Source organism: Mastigoproctus giganteus, chromosome 12, assembly GCF_048544385.1.
Source record: "Mastigoproctus giganteus isolate SK-2022 chromosome 12, ASM4854438v1, whole genome shotgun sequence".
In the NCBI taxonomy this organism is placed as follows: domain Eukaryota; kingdom Metazoa; phylum Arthropoda; class Arachnida; order Uropygi; family Thelyphonidae; genus Mastigoproctus; species Mastigoproctus giganteus.
This window is the reverse complement of record NC_143586.1, coordinates 65,906,569-65,928,626: the sequence shown is the minus strand read 5'-3', so window position 1 is coordinate 65,928,626 and position 22,058 is coordinate 65,906,569. Positions and strand designations below refer to the sequence as shown.

The 22,058-nt window shown below is 38.0% G+C and overlaps 1 protein-coding gene across 4 annotated transcripts in view; it reads left to right on the top strand.

Moving 5' to 3' along the window:
• Window positions 1-22,058, top strand: part of Patronin (calmodulin-regulated spectrin-associated protein patronin) — a 389,298-nt gene that overhangs the window by 213,264 nt on the left and 153,976 nt on the right. For all 4 annotated transcript variants that reach the window (XM_090386590.1, XM_090386589.1, XM_090386591.1 and 1 more), the window contains one exon: window positions 13,843-16,633. In XM_090386590.1, coding sequence (XP_090242716.1) covers window positions 13,843-16,633 — 2,791 coding nt within the window. The remainder of the gene's footprint in view (window positions 1-13,842; window positions 16,634-22,058) is intronic.

Genomic DNA, 22,058 nt, shown 5'->3' with positions numbered 1-22,058 from the left:
AAAGGATGCAAAGAAAAACAGTAAAAACTTCTTTACTTTAATCTAGAACTGGGGGTACAAATCATGTCCTGTGGGCCACTCGTGGCCCGCCAGACCCTTGATTGTAGCCCACGAACACAATGAAGGTTCCAAAAATATTTAAAAAAAAAAAAAAAAAAATATATATATATATATATCCTGCCCCACCTATCGGTTAAGCAGGAAAGCTGAGTTTCTCAACGAGTGCGCACAAGTGGCACTGCTACATTTTTGCATACTTTCTTGTTCTAGTGTTTATCAGAAAAGTGTTCTCGAGTCTCTGGACCTTTCTGTAAACTGTCAAGGTATATATATATATATGCTTGTGTTGATTTTAGTCATTCAGTCAGTTGGAATTAAATCTCACAATACACTCTTTCCGGACTTTCGATTATTAACGACTAATATTAATAATTCTTTAGTTTTTATTACGTTGCTTGAGAGGTTCTGTGTGCCAAGCGATTGTGACTGAGCTATTTCTCTGTGCTTTCATTGCAGTTTTCTAAAAGGTGAATTTTAGTTCTCTTTTATGTTCCACTCCTTAAGAAATCCTTTTATTTAATAGCAGCTCTTATATCAAAAGTACTGGTAGAGAGCAAGGAAGGAAAGTAACCTTTCTTTATTTTTCATATTTTATAGACTAACTGCTACTAATTTCACTTGGTCACACCAGACACTGCTCCTCCCTCCCTGTGGTCTGGCCAGTAACCTTGGCAGAAAAGTTCATTGCCAGGGTCTAAAAGAAGCCTATATGGAACACAATATGTTTCCCTCTTTAGAACTGACAAGCTGTCGGCCAGAGACAGAAAATGACCATGACTTGTCGCAACCAAAGAGGCTTAAAAAAAATTCATAGGGGACAGTTTCCTACATTCCTAGTTTTTCCTAGTTCCTAGTTTCCTGCATTCTTAATAATGCACTCACTGTCAAAACAGCCTCTTAGTAAGCTATCCCTCTTTCTAATCCAAAAACATTTGGAAAGTATTGCAGGGTCTCCGAATACTGTTAAGAGACTGCATTCGGGAACTTGTAGAAACTGTCAACCATTCTGAAAAACTCTTACAAATGACAAATTTTGCTAAAATTTCAGTGAAAGTAACTCCCCATGCAACCCTAAATACATCTAAGGGTGTTATATCTAGTTGGGATCTTTTGAATGTGACAGAGGAAGAACTTAAAGAAGAGCTTCAGGAATAAAATATAATTGCTGTCAAAAGAATTGTGATAAAAAGAGACAGTATACTCACACCCACCAGAAATATCATTCTCACTTTTAACAGTCCAAATCTACCCTCATCAGTAAAAGCAGGATATCTACTTTGTCGCATTTGTCCTTTCATTCCTAATCCATCGAGATGCTGTAAATGCCAAAAGTATGGCCATTCTCAACCGGCATGCAGAGGGAACCCAGCTTTTCCCAACTGTGGATCCTCTGATCACAGTCAAAGTGATTTTTCAGCAAGAGAAATGATCTGTCTCAATTGCAAAGGTAACCATCCTGTTTACTCTAAGACATGTGAGAGTTGGAAAATGGAGAAAAAAATTGGGAAATATAAAGTTGAAAACAAAGTTAGTTATCAGGAAGCAAGAAAATTAATTTCACCCAGTATACCTAACCATACCTGTGCCAGTATTGCAAAAAAATATCAAAAAATAGCCACTTAAACTGATGTTACTGTTCCATCTAACATATCAACCTCCGACTGGGCTCGAGCTGTCCTTTCTCAGCAACAGTCCAATGCCCCGAAGCACTCAGACCAAGCAAGTAATACGCCTATGATACCAGCAAAATCTCCAACCAGTGATCGTGAGTACTCATCCAAACAGGAAGATCTGATTCTAGAAATATTTGTAGAAGAAGATATGAACACCATAAGACAGCCACGTTAGGTACAGCTTCTTTTAAATTCAAGTAATGCTTTATATATACCCCCAGGGGCTCACATCTGGTGAGTATGGGCTTGGCACACCCAGGGTCTTGAGCTGGATATCATCATTCTTCTCCTTCTTGGTGATTCCTTTTTACTTCTTTCTCTCAGGGTAATAGGGAAAATTTTTTTTTTTTTTTTTTTTTTTGGCCGGTGCAGCATAAGCCTCAGGCTTCCTTGCACCATATGGCTAATAATAATAATATTACAGTGGAATTGTAGAGGCTTTTGTGGTAACATTGACGACATTCAATACTTAATTGGACACTACTCTCCAGTTGGTTTCTGTCTGCAGGAAACCTATTTAACTCCTCAATTTTCTGTTTCCATAAAAAAACTACTCAATCTAACAAAGAGAGTGGAATATATCCAATTCTGCTCTTTGTGGTGTAGCTATTTTGATTAACTCAAAGATCCCTGCTAGCCAAATCATTCTCCAAACCCAATTTGAAGCCATTGCTGTGCGTTTGATTACTCAGATTGCATTAACACTAGTGTCAGTCTATCTTCCACCAAATCATACGTACTCTTATAATGTTCTTGAAAAACTTTTAATCCAGCTATCCTCCCCCTTCGGGTGGGTAGCTGGATTAAAAGTTCTAAGGACTTACCTTTCACTCCCCATTCTACCCTCGTGATTTTCCTAATTTTTAAATAAATAATCCTCACTTTGTCTCTTAATTTCTGCACGTGAGGCAAAAAGGACATCCTTTCATCCTCATAAATGCCTAGGTACTTAACCAAGGGGGCATATGCTATTGTCGTACCAAATATTTTTGCAGTTTGCCTTCTTCTTTTACTGAGCTTCCCTTTGAGCAGAACAATGTGAGTTTTTTCCTTGATATCTTCATTTTATGGACTTCAACCCATTTCTCCACTTGTCCCATAGCCCTCTTAATTCTCTCCTCCAATTCTTTTCTAGACTTTCCCACCACCATTATTAACAAATCATCAGCATATGCTACCAGTTCACATTCTACCCACTCCTGAACCAGTAGCTCATCCAATACAATATTCCAACTATAGGGACCTATGATTGAACCTTGTGGAGCACGTCTTTTTTTTTTTTTTTTTTTTAATGTGAACCCCAAACACGAGAGGTATTAGAACCTATAGTACTTAGTACCGTGCTTGGGTTGGAGGTTGAGAAGACGAAAGAATATATTTGTTGACATTAGACTTGAACTTCTGTAGATTGTAATGTTCAGGAAATACGTATGAAGGAAGGTTGCTCCAGAAAACGGCAGTTGAATGAATAAATGAGGAAGATGAAAAGTAGGTTCTGTGAGTTTGAAGTTGGACAGTAAATGGATGTTGGCTGGTGGCGGCATGTGTTCGGACTGTTTTGAAAAAGAGAGCGGGAATATTAGAAGCCAATTCAGAAGAACAATGCCCATGGAAGTATCTGTAGAAGAGGCATGCAGCAGAAACAGTACGTCTATGAGAAAGCGAGTGGAGAGAGACTGTTAGAGATGAATCATTAATTAACATAACTGCCCTCTTCTGAATGGAATCAAGAAGCCTGAGAGAGCTTTTGGGGGCACCACCCCAGATGTGGGAACAATATTCCATGGCAGGGTGGATTTGCGATTTATACAGAGTGAGCAGCTGTTTGGAAGAAAAGTAATGCCGAGAGCGAAAGAGAAAAGCAAGTTTTTTAGATGCAGAGGTAGCAATATTTGTAATGTGCTTGTGTCAAGAGAGATTAGAAATCAGGGTAATCCCCAAAAGAGATATATCATTTTGCCTAGAAATCAGAGTGTCACTAAAGATAAGCATAGGAGCAGAAGAATCCTTTTAGCAAGATATAAGACAAGACTGAGTTTTAGAAGGGTTGAAATCAACTAAGTTGTCTTTGCTCCACTGGAGAATTACCTGAAGATTGGCATTTAAAGAATTGGTAGCAGATTTTCGAGAAGTTGAAGCTGATTGAGCAGGACAAGGTTTCTCAAAATGGAAAGTGGAATGCAATGTGCTAATCATTGGCAAAACTATGGATAGGATTTCCAGTCAATGGAAGAAGGTCATTAATATACAAGAGGAAAAGAGTGGGGGAAAGAACTGAACCTTGGGCGACACCGGCATTAGTGGAGAAGTTAGAAGACAGAGAGCCATCTACCATCACCCTCAGTGAGTGATCAGAGAGGAAACTGGATAACCAATTACTAAAAACAGTTGGCAAACCATAAGATGGAAGCTTGTTTAGAAGACCTTTAAGCCAAACATGATCAAAAGCCTTTGAGATGTCAAGAGCAACTACTTGTGTTTCACCGAACCTTTCCATTGAATTATTCCATAAATGGGTAACATAAGCCAGAATATCACCAGTGGATCGACACTGACGGAATCCATACTGGCGGTCGTTGATTAGATGGGAGGTTTCTAGGTAGTTTAAGAGTTGGCAGTTAATTAATTTCTCCATTACTTTAGAAAGAGTAGAAGTAATTGCAATGGGACGATAATTGGATGGGAGGGATTTGTCACCCTTTTTAGGAACTGGCTGGATATGAGCAAATTTCCAAGCAGAAGGAAAAACACCTTTGGAATAAGAAAGTGAAAAAAGGCGGCAAAGAATAGGACTAAGTTCAGGAGAACAGGTTTTGAGAACAAGTGGAGAAATACCATCAGGACCTGGAGCTTTCTTAGCATCAAGATTCATCAAAATCCTTCTGATATCCTTTTGACGGAAGACCACAGGAGGCATTGAATGGGGTGTATTGGGAATGGTGGGAGGTGTTTTACCATGATCATTAATACATGAGCTAGAAGAAAAATGGGATGCTAGCAGGTCAGCTTTATCCTTGGCTGAAGTGACAACAGAACCATCTGGTTTGGACAGAGGTGGGGAGCAGAGATGTGCAAAAGTTGCGGCCAATAGCTTTGGCAAGAGACCAGAATGCTCAGCTACCATTAGGGCAAGAAGCAAGTATTCTACTCTTAGCCTGTTCAAACTCTAGTTTGGACTGATTAATAACTGCTTTACAACTGTTGCGAGCTTTGGTGTAGGAAGAAAATGACACTGAAGAATTAGAAACAAGCCAATTACGATATGCAGTATTCTTCTCTTGAACAGCCTTAGCACGTTTATTGGAAAACCAAGGTTTAGATAAAGGACGAGATTTTGGAGAAAATGGAGAAGATTTTCGAGAAGTGGAGTGTTGGGATAAAGGATTCCATTCCTGCAAGAATAATTTCACTGACACGATCTGAGCAAACGTTGACATCAGAAGTTTTGAAATAGTAATCCGACCAAGAAAAAGAAGAAAAGAAGTCTCAAGTCATCCCATTTTGCATTCTTGTAATGCCAAACAACACGAGGTTGGGAATAGCTATGAAATAAAGGTTCCATTGGAGAAGAGACAATCACCAAGTTGTGATCTGAAGTGCCTAAAGGACCTCTCACTTCGACCACGTACTTAGAAGGGTTGCTTGTGAGAAAAAGATCAAGCGTATTGGCTGTATGATTAGGATTGTTCGGTATTCTTGTAGGTAAATGAACAATCTGTGCTAGGTCATTAGTAATTGCAAAAGCCTCAGCATCTCGACCTGCTGGGTCGGTGTGACTAGAAAATGGAAGCCAGCTGGAGTTGTGAACATTAAAATCACCAAGGAAAATTACCTCACTGTTAGGAAAGTTGGACTGGAGAAAATCGAGTTGCAAAGAGAGGAAGTCAAAGAGCTCCAAGTGATTGGTGGAGTTGGGAGAACGGTAGAGACAACAGATGAATTTGAGACAATGAGGTAGAGAGATTTTAAGCCAGAGAAGATCAAAGAGAGGAGATTCCAAATTGCCAAGTCTCTGACAGGGAATATCAGAACAGACATATGCACAAGTACCACCTTTGAGGCGAAAGGAATCATACAGCAGATAATTTTGGGCATCTGAGATGAGCAGTAGTTGAATCAACCGATAACTGAGATTCTGTCAGAAAAAGTACACGGGGTTTGGCAGACTGCAAGTGGAAATGGACATCGTTGAAATTAGAATTGAGACCACGTATATTTGTGAAATGAATTAGGAAGTTCTTGGGAGGTTTAGATGTTTTCGTAGATAAGCTTGCTCTATTAGTTTGACAATTCATGATGTATTCAATAGTAAGAAAAAGTGGGTGGGACATGCTGTATGAAGTAATGAAATTTTTGGATATGGCGCACACATGGTAAGAATATACCCAGATCCTTGACATAACGTGGCCTCGACAATGCTCCCCGCATAAACACTACTCGGACTCCCTCCAGTCACTATCTGGCAGAGTAGAGGTAGCAAGATTATACACTAGCTGATCCAGAAGCCTCCTAGAGAGTTACCAATAGGTTCGGTCCGGTGTACTAACTAGCTGTATTTCGAGCTGTATCCTCGAAATGTAAGGAATATTGGATCTCGCCACGACGTTCGTCATAACCTCAAAAGTCATCAATCATACTGCATGATGGAAGAGATAGGGAAGGGTTGACCGGAACTTAGCTCTAGAGACTAAACATGGGTTCCACCACTTCAAGCCTCCAATAAGCAGAGTGGTGGTATTTCACCGGTTAATGAGAGTCATCTACCACCTAGTACTGCCTGGTAACATAGAGGGGCGGCGTTCCTCCATGTGGTGTGGGCGACACACCTCGGCCCTTGCTTACGTTGGTTCACACCTGGGTGGTCATCCACCATATACTTGTGCATGGAGGTTATACCCTGGATTACTAACAGTCCCACCATTGTGAAGGTGCAAGCAGAGGATTTGGCTGTCACAGACCGTCCGGACTTTGCCGAAATTGGGTCCACTTGACTTGAGTATCACCCGAATATCAGTTCTTGTTACTTCCTGAGTAACTTTCCCATATTTTGTTACAATTGTAACTTTCCTATCTTTAAAATAATCTTTTAAAACTCCATAGAACTGCCCAGTACACTTCATTTTTCTCATTCTTGCTAGAAAGCTCAGCCACCACATACGATGAAATGCCCCCTTAAAGTCAAGAAATATACTCAGGACATAATTTTCTGAAGTCTCTTGTACAAATGACACCATTTTAACCACAGCATCTTCAGCAGATTTGCCCCTCCGAACGCCAAACTGCCTAGGGCTGCTCATTCCACTACTCGTAATATCCCTCCAATCTATTCATCAACACTCTTTCAAAAACCTTTGCGATAACTGGCAATAATGCCACTGGTCTATATGATCCAGGATCCGTCCTCTCTTTTTCTCTATTCTTTAATAATATTTTAATGTATGCCTCCTTCCAGCAACTAGGAAAGATTTTCTCATTTAAGCACACATTATATAACTACCAATTCCTTTCCAAATTTCAAACCAAACTTCTTTATCACTTCGGGTAGCAATCCATCTCTGCCTGGTGCTTTCTTTGTCTTAACTTTCTCCAATACTATTTTCAATTCTTCCTCCGTAATTAAACTTTCAATTTCCTGCTCCCCCACATATTCATCGTATAATTTCCTGATTTGTCTTTGTTCTCTACTATCCAAACTTATTTGATCTATAGGAAACAATGAGGAGAGCAAACCACGCATGGAGGACTCCCAGTCCCTCGTACTCTGATCTTCTATTTTAATAGTACTATAATTTGATCAACTTATCATTCTATCAAATAATAATTTGTATGGTAATCCCCCATACATTCTTATTCATTTCCTCTTTTACATAGTTTCACTATGCTTCTCTCTTCTCTTTTTGAATTCTACCAACATATTCCTTCTCATTTGTTGGTATTGCCTCTTTAAATCCTCCATTTGTTCACTTATTCCTCTTCTCCGTACCCTCTGGAAATTCCTCCTAGCCCTGTTCACTCTCCTCCTCATTTTAGCTAATATCCCATTCCACCAAGAAACAACCCTTTTTAATTTTGTGCTCCTGCTCATAGACCTGCAGCAACTTTCATATATAATACTATTTTCTCAGCCCTTTCTCCAGCCAGGGTGCTATCTATTTCTTGACTATTATCTCTAAGTCTTTTTGTAATCTCTTCTTCAAAACACTCTCAGTTCACAGAACTGGCAGTGTTTTGTCCTTTCTGCGATTGCCAACAGTATCAGTTTCTTGGGATTGATCGTCGACAGCATGTTAAAACTTCTTTGAGCACATTAAATTAATATGTACTACCTGCCTGAAAAAGCTGAACAGGGCAGATAAAGCCCTTAGCTTTATCTGCCCTGTCTTGGGGAGCAGATTGTACAATTTTGCTGCTCTTATATAGAGCACTGATTAGATCCTGTTTGGTTTATGGTGCCCCAGTTTGATTCTGCCCGAAAGAGTGTATTACGCTGGCTTGATTCTGTACAACAAAATCAACTCAAATCAGGGATTTGCTGTTGAAAATTGAAGATCGTCAGCAACTAGTGAACTTTTGCTGGATTCGAGCACATTAGGCATTAAAGGGAATGAACTGGCTGATATTTCTGCTAAAAATCCATCAACAATGCACTGCAAATTGCTCTTGGTGCTTATAGGACAACTCCAACCTATAGTCTGTATATTGAAGCCCATGAACCCCCTCTGTACCTCCACAGAAAAATGTTACTACTTAAATATGCAGTCAAAATACAAAATTGTTCTCTGCACCCCATTCAGCCATATCTTTTTAATCCACCATTTCACAATCTCTATAGAAATAAACCAAATAAAATATGACCAGCAGGCCTACAGATCCTTGAAATATCACAAAATTGGAATGTTCCTCTCCACAATAGGCAGCAGATAAAGAATTATTGTCACTCACCATGGACTCCTTTCCTCAACCGACCTATGATACTTATTTTCTCCAATGGGGAAAGAATCGTCTACAGACTCTGAATGTGCAACATCTCCATGCTAGCCATATTCAAAACTATTTTGACTTCTTACCAATATATACGGATGGTTCCAAATCTCGTTCAACTGGAGCAGCAGCAGTGTTTACCTCTGCTATCATATCATCTTCTCTTCCACCCGTGTAGAGAAACTTTTCAGCGGAATTATTTGCAATACAATTTGCAATTAGCTCTAGAAAATTTTACTCTTCACCCATCTGCAAAATATTTAATTTACACTGACTCTCTCAGCTCAATTAGAGCAATGCAGAATCCCTCTGATAAGGATCACCCTGTTTTAAATCAAATCAGGAATTTGCTGTTGAAAATTGAAGATCGTCAGCAACTAGTGAACTTTTGCTGGATTCCAACACATTCAGGCATTAAAGGGAATGAACTGGCTGATATTTCTGCTAAATATCAGGGCCCAAAATTTGGGCACTCAAGCATTGACAGTTCGGCGAGAAGTGGTACTTGCACGGATTAGAATAGGGCATACTAATGTGACTCACCTCCATCTACTCACAGGCAATGATCCTGCTCAGTGTCCACACTACTCTGAACAACCAACAGTTAAACATATTTTGATTGACTATTCACATTATGAACAACATGAAATTTCAATATTTCATTCTCTGGCTGATCTCCAAGAACCATCATCATTTCGCCATTCCACGGGTTGACGTATGAAGCCTCTCCACCATGCCCTGTCCATGTACTTCTCTCTGCCATTGATTTCATTCACTCCAATTTCCTCCTCTCTTAATGACATTGGTCTTTATCATGTCCTACCATCCCATTCTTGGTCTCCCTCTTGATCTTTTTTCCCTTAATTGTAAATCAAACATTCTTCTTGGCAAACACCTCTCGTTCATCCCCTTGACATGTCCAAACCATTTCAAACGGGACCTTTCAATCCTATTCCGGAGTTTTTCAACCTGAATTCTCTCCCTAATCACAACATTCCTGATTTTGTCGCATCTTGTCTTTCCGGCTATGCGCCTCACAAATCTCATTTCTGCCCCTTGAATTCTGCTTTCATCCTTTTTCCTCATAGTCCAAGTTTCAGATGCACATAATAGGCATAATATATAGCCTTCTTACATTTCAGTGGTATGTTCCCGTTCCAGATCAGATCTCTTGTCTGCCTATAGAAATTCCCACCTGCTCGTATCCTTCTACTTATTTCTTCATCTATTACTCCAGTCTTTGTATTGGTGCTTCCTAGATACTTGAAGTTGTTAACCATTTTTAGCTGTTTGCCTTCCATTGTAATGTATCCGTCAAGCTTGCCACTCCTCTTTAGAATCATTACTTCACTCTTCTCCTGACTGAAAACCAGTCCCAATTCATTGGCCATACTTGTTCCCTGCTCTTTCTCCACATGCAGAGGTCATCTGCGACTTTCATCTGGTCCTGTCCAAGTTGTTCCACCCCTCTACATTGCATATCATTCATGACAGCTATGAACAGTAGTGGTGACAGGACACCTCCTTGCCTCTAACCTGATGTTATTTTGAAGCTCTCCGTCAACCTCACCACTGTTCTTACTTTGCTCACTGTATTGGTGCGCACATATTCTCATTCTCTCCACAAGATGTTTCTCTATCCCCAAGTTTCTCAAAACCTCCCACATTTTCTCTCTCTTTACGCCATCAAATGCTTTCTTTATATCCAAAAATGCCATCCATAATTCTCTGTGAATGTGATGGAGACTCCAGGAGACCTCCAAATGGAAATCATTGACTTTCAATGTGACTCAGACCTGAAAATCAAAATTTGATGAAGTGTCTGTCCTAGAATTTTACCAAAAATATGTGTAAAAGGGAAAATTTGTCAATTTAAGAATGTATGCAGCAAGAATCTTCTCCCTCTTCAGAAGCACATACTTATGTGAACAGATGTTTTCTAGAATTAAGCACTCCAAGTCAAAAGTGAGGACAAAAATTACTGATTGTCATCTGGAATACTGCCTCTGATTAGCTACCACAGAAATAGTTCCTGACACTGAATTATTAGTAAAAAATAAACAGTCAGTTTTTTCATTAACTGAATCTTTCATTCCTCTCATTGCTATTGTATTGTAATAAAATTTGCTTATGAATGTAGTTGGTTGTGTTCTTTTAAAGTTTAAAATTTAAATGATCCCTAGGTTTACAAAACAAAATTATTACGTGGAGTCGAATTCAGAAACAACTTTCAAGGGCAACATTTTCAAGTTGAACAATTAAAAAAATCACATTATAGTAAAGTACATGGAACAACACTACAATTGGTTTTAAGTGTTTTTACTCAACAAATTTTCCCTTAGTGTGTTGCTTCTGAATTCGAGTCTAAAAGCAGTATACAAAACTTGTCTATTGTATGGCCCGCAACTTCCAAAATGTTGAGCACACTTGCTCTGGAAAGAAGTATTGATGGTTTGATTGTTGATGATTCTACTCAGGTAACTGACAAATTGAATTGAGTATTTTGCATCTATATTAACAGCTTTACATTCTTTATGGAAGTGGAGGCCAGAAGCTTATCAAACTCTAACAGGGAATTACATGATTTTGTAATAGAGTCAAATTGGAGGAGAAATTGTTGAAGTTAAACATGGATGGGATCTATCCAGTTATATTAGAGGCAGCAAAAGAAGTAAGCAAGGCCTTTGCCATGATTATGATGGCATCCTTGGACTTGGGGGAGATCCCAGTGAACTGGAGATGTGCAAATGTATCCCCAATTCACAAAGGGGGGTCGTCCAAAATGTGACACAAGTAATTACAGACCTGTTAGTTTAACTTCTGTTCCAGGGAAAATAATGGTGTCACTAGTTAAAGAAGCACTGCAGGATCATCTAGACAAGATTGCAGTTATAGTTCACACACACAGCATGAGTTTGTTAAGGGGAAGTCTTGTCTGACCAGTTTGATTTGATACTACAATGTGGTCACAAAGGACTGGATGCAAAAAATTATTTTGATATCATATACTTTGGATTTTAGGAAAAATTTGATACTGTTACACGTGGAAGGCTACTGTACATTTTGGAGCAGTATGGCATTAAGGGTAAATTTCTGCTATGGATAAAGGGATGGTTGAGTGGGAGAAGACTGTTAATCAATGGACACTGCTCTTTGTGCACTAATGTTATTAGTGGCATCCCTCAGGGGTCCGTGTTGGGCCCATTGTTTTCTGTATTTATCAATGATTTTGATGAAGGTATATCAGGCTTAATATCCAAGTTTGCAGATGATATAAAGTTTGGTAGGGTTGTTAATGAAAGTAAGGATGGTACACTACTGCAACAGGATATGGAAAATTTGAGCAGATGGACTGAGGAGTGGAAACTGAAGTTTAATATTGACAAATGCGAAGTGGTGCATATGGATAGCAGTAATGCTAGAGTAACATACCAACTGTGCTGTGCTGTACTACACTCAGGGTAGTGGATAATGAAAAAGACCTGGGGTAATTGTACAGTCTGAGTACAGAATGAAGTTTTCTGAGCAGTGCAAACAGGCTGCAAGAGTAACTCATGGGATATTGTCAATGATATACAGGAATTTTTCTAGCAGGGATAAGGAGATAATTATCCCCTTCTACAAAGCAATTGTCAGGCCACACCTTGAGTACTGCATACAGGTCTGTAGGCTTCATTTTTAGGAAAGATGTAGAGCTTCTGGAATGAGTACAGAGAAGGGCAACAAGATTAGTGAGTGGAATAAAGGTTTGCGGCTGTCAAGAACGGCTTAAGTTGTGCAAATGGCAGTCTGGAGACTAGGCACCTGTGAGGTGATATGATTCAGGTGTATAAGTTCTTGAATGGTTTTTAGCAAGCTCAATTCTAATGGGATTCTTCCTCTTGCTCAGATTACAAACCTGAGGCATATAAATTTAAATTGAGGAAAGACAGTTGTGGAATAGATGTGTGGAAATTTGCCTTTAGCCAGCAGGTGGTTGATTGCTGGAAAAAACTTCCATCTGTTGTTGTAGAAGTTCACAGCTTAAATAAATTCAAGGTTGAACTAGGCAAACTTTTGGAGTGAATGGATGTGTAAAATGGGAAGTTTTTTTTTTTTTTTTTTGCTGGTGCTATATAAGCTTGCTTTCTTGCATCATATGCTCCTGCTAATGCTACTAAATAAGCAATGCATAACTTCAGTTTCCCGGTGAGTAAAGTTCTAAAATACCCTGTAGAAAAAAATTAATTGTAACTATTACTCACCATTCAAATGAAAAACATATATACGGGAAGTCAATAAGTTGTTCATTGGTAGTTACGTTCCTGGATCCATGATGAACGAAACAGCAAGGCCTATCAGCCTATATATGTATTGACTTGCATATGATGTGTATTGAATGAAAGATGTATTCCAGAAAAAAAAAATAATAATAAATTATGTACCTAAAAATATAGATGACATTTATCGTCTTTAATAAACCATTTGTTTTTTCTAATAATAGAAAAAAAAAAAAAAAACTGGTGGTTCAATCCCCCTCCCCCTAGTTAGTTCAATTAACAAGATCCCACTATGGGAGATTTTGTTTACATAACTATCAGCAAGGTTCTCTACGAGATACTACTCATAATTTGTAAACAGTTGAGTGGAGCCAGCTATGCTAACTCAGTTTATAGAAAGAATTCTGGATCACGAAAATGGCTGTAACTGAGAAACAAGGCAAAATCAGACCTATGTTTACATGAACTTTTTTTTATTATTTTTAGGTCCTAAATCCATCCCTGAAGTGGGCAGAGTTCTCAAGTTCTAAACATATATATAGGGTGCTATGATACACCCTTTATGTATATGCTAAAGATACATCAATCACAAAGGTGTGCATAGAAGTGTTTCACTTTTGGAAATATTATTATACATAACTATTGGAAATATTATTGTACATAAACTTGAAATGACAGATGCAAAATTGAAATTTGTTTATTTTATATATATAAGGTAAATTTAATGATTGAATGATTACTGATTAAAATATGAATTAATTGGCATTAATATGTTTAATTTACTTGTATGATGACCAGTATAGCTTAAAATTTTGTTACAAAATAAATTAATAATAATATTAGTAAAAATGGTTTACTCTTTCATATAGGTTTCCAAGTGAAGAGCCAGCTGTAGGATATTTTTCAGAAAACTATCCATCACTCAAATATGAACATTCACCTGCTGGTTCAATGAAAGAATTAAGATCACGGAGAATATCAGGACACGAAAGTGCAGAATTATTACCTGTACAAACTAAAGCACCTAAAGAAAGAATTAACACTGATTCAAAACTTTTAGAAAGGGGTGAACAGAATATTAAAGTACCTCATAAAACACTTAGGGATTCACCTTACCGTGATCATTTTTCTGTATCTCCTGACTCTAGTATCTACAGTAGTCCAAAACATATGGGTACATATACATCCCTTACCAAAGAGGATTCCATGCAAAGGGAAGAAATAGGTGAAGATTTTCCTGACAATCTGACATCAAAAGATACTTCAAAACTAACACCAGTGCATTCCAGTGTTCGCCGACAAAGTGCTGGATTAGAAAATTATTATAATCAGTTAGCAACAGAAGGAGAAGAAAAAATTAAAGCAGAATTAGACAGTAATCAGTTCACAAAGAATTGGGAGACTAGTTATAAAGAAAAATTTATGGACAATATTCTTGATGAAAAAAATGTTCTGTCAGATTTTGACTCCTCAGAATCTCTTACGAAGCGTGATATGTATATTGATGAAAAAGGTAACAAAAGCCCCTTTGCAACTACTAGTTTTGCTCAGTTATCAAAGCTCAAGGAAAGTAATAGCAATGCCATTAATATAGTTTACATGCAACATGATAAAGATAACCGCAATCCAGATACAGGTAAAAATCCATTGAAGTCCAGTTTCTTACAGAAGGCAAAAGAAAAATCAAAAAATGAAGAGAAAAAGACTACATTTGCTGTCCTTCCAAATACAACAACATGGCAAAAGCAGCATGCTAATAGTGCAGTATCTCCCCAGGTAGATTCAGGCCACGAAACACCTACTGATTCAGCAGGTGATGCTCCTATAACCATACAGCTTAATAATGTGCGACTTAAATTGGAAGAACGCAGGAGGAAAATAGAGCATGATAAAAGAAGAGTAGAATCTCTTTGGAAAAAACAGCGGCAGCGATTAGGAAAAGCAGCTTTTCTTCAGGCAGTAAGCAAAGGAAGTGGGTCAGGTGCAGCAACACCTGATAGTGGTACTGGTAAGGAAGAAGCAGAAATTGAAGTTGAGAGTACAACTGTTGTGGAACCGGTAGCAACAGTTGAACATTCCTCCCCAAATATGGCTAGAGAGTTATCAATACACGAAATAGCGGCGGATTTAGATTCAGTTAGGAAAAAATGGTTAGACAGTCATGAAACTTCAGGTGGTTTACTGAAACAAGCAGAAAAACCTGAACAAAAAGATGTTGACTCTGTAGATGATGAAAGTCTAAATGCAGAGGATTTTCAGTCTTCCATTGAACATTTGAATAATAGTTTACATGATATCCAAGCTGATATATATCGCCTTGGTCGGCAAGAAGATTTAATTCAGAAAATGATGAAACCTGCAGATAATCAACAGAATGAACCACCACAGTTTTTCCTGCATAGCCGTTCTCCTCATCAACAGGTTCCACAGTCTTACCTATCCAATCAAGAGTTGCCTCGTTGGAATGATGCAACACAGCATTCCCATCCAGAAAGATCTCCTTCCCATCTAGAAAGATCTCCTTCTAGAAGCCAGTGGGGACATTCTGCAACTATGCAAAATCAGCCAAAACATTTTATAGATGGTGCTCCTCTTAATCAGCAGTGGCAGGCACCTTTAATTTCTTCCAGACCACCTATGGACCCTCAACAGATAGGTGGACACATTCCTTCTCAGGTTTTTGAAAGGAAGCAGCCTCCTGGTGGTGGTGTGCCATTTTTAGACAAAGGTCAAGGTTTTTCTCTTCATCCAGGTCATATGGATAGTTATCCATTTTATCAGTATGGACTTCAGCCTCCTAGCCATTATCAAAATGGGCCATCAAAAGAACTTTTACCTCCACCTTATGGTTTACCTACATACACCGTTCCATCAAGTCATCCATATGATAGCATGCAACAGCCACATGCTATGCAGTATGGTGGGGTGTTGTATACATCTCCAGCTTCTCTTCCAAATTTATGTCAACAGAAACAACAGCCCCCATATCAAATTCCTGAAAGCACTATTACACATCCACATTCCATCTCATTATCTCATTCACAACCTCAACTTCAACAAAGTTTTGAATCCCCGAAGTCTACTCCTTTACCTGTGGCAGTATCTACAGAATTACAGCAACAAAATCAAAGGACAGATCGAAGTGTACCTCCTCCCGCTGAAGAATTTCTTACTGAACCTGTTGTTAGTTCTGATAAAAGTGATGGAGAGCAACATTCCATACCACAAAATAAACATGTTATTCATAAAACATATAGAGTTTCTAAATCTCCAGTGTGTGCATCATTACAAGGTTCAGGTGAAAGTAGTATAGAACAAAATGTAGAATTACCAGTACACCCTATTAAAAGTGCCACAGAAACTGAGAAAGGATTTTACATTTCATTTGATGATGATCAGCCACGTAAACCAAAACCAAAGTTACGTCCCCGCCTTTTCAAAACTCAGCCTGCATTGAAAGGATCAGAAGCTGCCACAGATAGTCAAGAAACAAATGTGGTTGCATCTGATTTCTCAGAAGCTCGGTCTACATCAGCACTTTCTGAGGAACAAGAAGTTGTACAACAGAATGAGCAGCTACATGAGGACAGTGAAGACGGAACAGCAAATGCTTCTGGCTTAGGATTTGTTATTGGTGCTGACCTTGTTAATCCCGATCCTGTAAGTTTACTTTTTTCTTAATAATATATTTTATCTTTTTTTAAAGTTCTTACATTAAGACAGTTTGATTTTGATCATATTTTTTTTTATTATTATTATTATTTTATACAGTTGGGCCAAGTGTTACTCCTTTCTCATTTTTAGCTGTGTGATTCTGCATCAGTGAATGTCACAGAAGTTTACACAGTAATCTTCTACAACATTTACTCCCACTAAAGCCAGCATTCCACGTTTGGGCCTCAGACATAGGATATCTTTGGGCCAGATCTTGATCAGGATGCAGTCAATCTAATCCAACTTCCATTAGAATAAAACAGTTTAAACTACTTTTTTAGATGTAGCAAAGGGGAACAAAGAATACCATCCCACTTGAACAGTTTGGAAGAGTGCCTATTTTCTAATAGGATCACTCTTTGCTCTGGCTTATACCTTCTTGTACCTTATTCTTGAAATTAATTTAAACTAAATGGTCATTTTATCATAATATGGCCAGTTTGTTTTGATGCAATACTTTTAAAAACTTTAAATTAGTAGTAGTTTTCAGATCTTTGTCTCTCAGCCCTTGCCACATCCAGATGCTTTGTTTTGCATCCCCCTCTTCCTGCTACTAGTGGCAAGGAATTTAATTTGTAGTTTAATTTTATTTTGTGATAATCACTATACCCTCCTTCCCCAGCAAAAGAGCTAATGATGCACAGTTTGAGAGCCACTGCCTTACAATTAATTTTCCCCTTATTAACTTTAATTTAATATTGCTTAGAGGATTGATACAAAGGGCCACTGGGAAGTTGTAGAGACTGCTATATGCAAGTAAATCTTTATTGTAAAACTGGAAAATATGTACATGAAACAGCTACCTATACAATTATTATTATTATTTTCTGCCTTGGAGACAAGTGTTACTCATTCTTCAAAATTACAATTTATTTTCCCCTTATTAACTTTAATTTGATATTGCTTAGAGGATTGATACAAAGGGCCACTCATTCTGAAGAATGAGTGGCCCTTTGTATCAATCTGTATCAATCACTGAATGATACAAAGGGCCACTCATTTTGAAGAATGAGTAACACTTGTTGAGGTTAGTTCATACATAGCTTCTAAGTTCTAGAAAAAATAATGTAGTCAGTGGTTAAAGAAGTAATGCAGGATCATCTTGCCAGGAATGCAGTTATACAGAAATCACAGCACAGATTTGTTAAGGGGAAATTTCATTAAAATGTTTGCTGCATTAACACTCATAAACATTAATCAGTAACCCAAATGCTATGCTCTAACATATATAAGCATTGTGGCACAGCACCTAATGCGGCATAATACATACAGGAGGTCATTCTTAAGTGGTCAATATAATATATGAATGGTGTAAAAGTAAAAGCATGTGAAATGAACTGCTTGATTCTTTTGGCACACCAATTGAATTCTAGGCTATTAGCGTCGACAATTTGTTTTTTTTCTCTTGTTGAGGTTAGTTACGTACATAGAGTGAACTTTCTGTAAAATTTTTGAGTTCTATTCTGATTTATAGTGCACAGACCACCAAAATGTGTTTGCTTTTCACTCTGAATTCTAGACTTTTTTTTTACTTTTTTATCATTGTTTATGAAAATTATGGCACATTGAATGGGCCTCTCAGATATAGGCAGTAGTGAATATGTTAATCTATTTACAGTTTAACACAGTAATAAAGGAACTAAATTTACGACACAGTCATAAAGGAACTAAATTTATTACACAATAATAAGTATCTAAATTTATGACATAAGTAATAAAGGAACCAGATGCAAAAAATTATTTTTATATCATATACTTTCAGTAAAGCTTTTGATTCTGATCCACATGAAAGACTGCCATTTAAAATGGAGTAGTACAGCACTGGAAACAAGTTATCACTATCTATAATGGGATGGTTGAGTGGCAGAAGACAGTGTTATGAATGTGTATTGCTCTTCTTGGACTAATGTTATTACTGGAATCCCTCAAGGTTCAGCACTGAGCTGCTATTTTCAGTATTTATTAAGGAAAACATATCAGGCTTGATATCTGAGTTTGCAAATGATACAATGGTTGGCAGGGTGTTTAACAACGAGAATTAAAGCCTAATATTCCCAATTTAACACAGTCTTAAACAAGACCGAGAAGTATTAGGCAGATGAGCTGACAAGTGATAATTGAGGTTTAACATTGATAAATGTTAGTTACTGTGTATGAGTGGCACTAATCCCAGAATAACATACCATTTGGGTGGTACAACACTTAAGGTGATGGAGAACAAAAGAGACCTAGGGGTAATTGCACAGTCTGACATGAAGTTCTCTGAGCAGTGCAGACAGGCTACTAGGACAACTCGTGGGGTTTTCTCAACATTTTACAGAAATTTTACCAGCTGGAACAAGGAGGTGATTATCCCATAATATAAAGCAATGGTTAAGCCTCACCTTGAAAGTACTGCATGCAGGTCTAAAAGCCTCATTTTTGGAAGGATATGGATTTCAAGAGAGCTTTTGATACTGTTGCATATAATAGACTGCTGTACATATTGAGCAGTGTGGCATTAGGGTCAAGTTATTGCTGTGGATAAAGAGATGATGGGAGAAGACAGAGTTTTGATCAGTGGATTAATGTTATCAGTGGAGTCCCCCCAGAGTTCGGTGCTGGATTCATTGTTTTCTGTATTTATTAATATTGATTAAGGTATATCGGGCTTAACATCTGAGTTTGCAGTGATAAAGGTTTGTAGTGCGATCAATGACAATTATGACAGTGTGCTACTGCATCAAGATCTAGAAAAATTTGGTGGTTAGGCTGAGAAATGGCTACTGAGGTTTAACATTGATAAATGAAAAGTACTGCATATGGCTAGCAGTAATCCCAGATTAACGTGCCATCTGTGTGGTACTATACTCAGGGTAGTGGAAAATGAAAACGAGATAGGGTTAATTTTAATTGTGCAGTCAGATGTGAAATTATCTGAGCATTTCAGACAGGTTGTCAGGACAGCACATGGGTTTTTGTCAATGATAAACAGGAATTTTGGTAGCAGGAATAATGAGGTGATTATCCCAATGTATAAGGTATTGGTCAGGCTACATCTTGAGTACTATATACAGATCTGAAGGCCTCATTTTAAAAAGGATGTAGTGCCTAAAGTGGGTACAGAGAAGGGCAGCGAGATTGGTGAGTGTAAGAGATAGTTGAAAGAGATACTAAAAAATTCTTCAGTTGTGCAAATTGCAGTGTCTGGAGACTAGCACCTGCAAGGCATTCTGATTGAGGTGTTTAAAACTTTGAATGGATTAAGCAAGATCAATGCTGATGACATCCTTCCTCTTGCTCACACTATGCACACAGCAAGCAAATTCAAATTAAGGAAGGACGGTTGCATAATAGGGGTACAGAAGTTTGCCTTTAGCCAGTGGATGGTTGATTGCTAGGACAAAATTCTGTCAGATGTTGTGGAAGTGGATAACTTGAAAAAATTCAATGAGAACTAGACAAACTATGGGATGGGATGGATAGATGAAATAGGATGGTTTTTTTTTTTTTGACTGATGCTGTATAAGCTTGCTTTCTTGCATCATTTGCCACTACTAATATTACTAATCGTGCCTTACCTTTTAAGGTCAGTTCTCTTGTAATATTATACCTTGAGTGCGATCCCTGGAGGATAAAAGTTAAATTTTTTTATGTATATATTTTTATTATTAATTTATATTCCATTAACAGATAGATTCATTCGTAGTGCATCTGTATCTCTCCCCATATATTTGTGAACGATTCTACTTTTAAATTTCCTTCTGTATGCCTGTCTTTGTTATCTCCTCTTTTGATGAGATCCTTCCCCCAATTATTTTTCGAAATACTACGAAAAATATATATATTTTTACCTTAAAGGCATGGGACATTTTTAAACATGTTTGACTAACTTGGTATATACCTTTACTGCATGTTTCCAGTGTTCAGCAATTCTCATTTGGAGCATTCTACCTGTCTCATCAATGTGCACTTTCCTTTCCTTTTCAGGTTGCATATTAAGTGATACTACACTGCTGATTTGTTAATCCACAGATTACTGCTTCCCATACAAAATACCTTATATACTGGTGTGCAAAACTTAAGGACCAACACTATTTCTAAAGGTTGCAACCACAATCTTTACTCAAGGTACTCTTTACTGATGAGAGTAGATTCAATCTCAGCAGCGATTCTGGACGTCAGCTAATCTGGCAAGAGGTTGGCACACGGTATCACCCCACAAACATCACTGAAATGGATCGATATGGCGGTCGAGGTGTTCTCATCTAGGGAGGCATTATCTTGGATGAACGTACACAACTCCAGATACTGGAAGGCAGTACTGTAACTGGTGCACACTACTGTACTGAGGTAATCCTTCCCCATGTGTGTCTGTTCTGAGGTGCCATTGGCCCTGAGTTTGTGTTTATGGATGATAACGCCACACCCCATCGCACTGGATTGGCCTGCCCGTTCCACCGATCTAAATCCCATCGAACACGTATGGATGCTCTGGGGAGACGCCTAGTGGCACGTCCACGTCCACCAGAAAATGTTCACCGGCTGAAGATGCCGCTGACAGAGGAACGGACTATGTTACTGCAAGAACTTATCAACAACATTGTTCTAAGTATGGACAGGCAATCATACTCAAAATTTGTAATATTCCGTTAATATTTTCACGTTTACCTACTATTCAAATAAGCTTAAAGTTATTTAACTAAATTTGCATTTTCCACTGTCTATTGTTAAGATATTTTCTATATAAAACTTTATAACCATTTTTATAATTCTAAATTACTCAGTCAGACTTCTGTTTAACGAACTCCTTTTATAGAAATTTTTTTTTTTTTTTGAATTCCCCTTGGAAATTACATTTAAAATAGTTTCCTTTGAGAGAAGAAAATTTTCTTATAACGAACGGCTTAGGAGAGACTTAATTAACTGGGTACGCACTGTTCGCACTTCTGGCCTTCAGGCAATTTGCGCTGCTGCTAAGCAAGAATTGAGAGAGCTAAAGGGATTACCATTCTACAACTTAGGGGTAACCTGGTAAAACCTGTCCGACCACCAGTTGCGCTGATCAACAGTGAGCAAATCAAGGGGTATTCCCAATGGGCTCTGGCTCACCTTCTACTGTAGTGGTGTCCAACCTTTTCCCATACAGGGGCCATGTTCAAATTTAATTTCTTTTGGGGGGGGGGGGGCTGCACTGAATGATTCGAGAAAAATTAGTGCATTACATTTTCCATATCTTGTTACAAGGAAAAGGAAGTTTCTGCTTTCGTGTTACCGTTTCTTATTTTCAAGCTATATATAAAAAATGCAAATTCCAAATACTTTTATGTCTAACAAATCTATGTCACTAATTTATTTTTTAGATTTTATTAAAATTATAAAAATGCCTTTT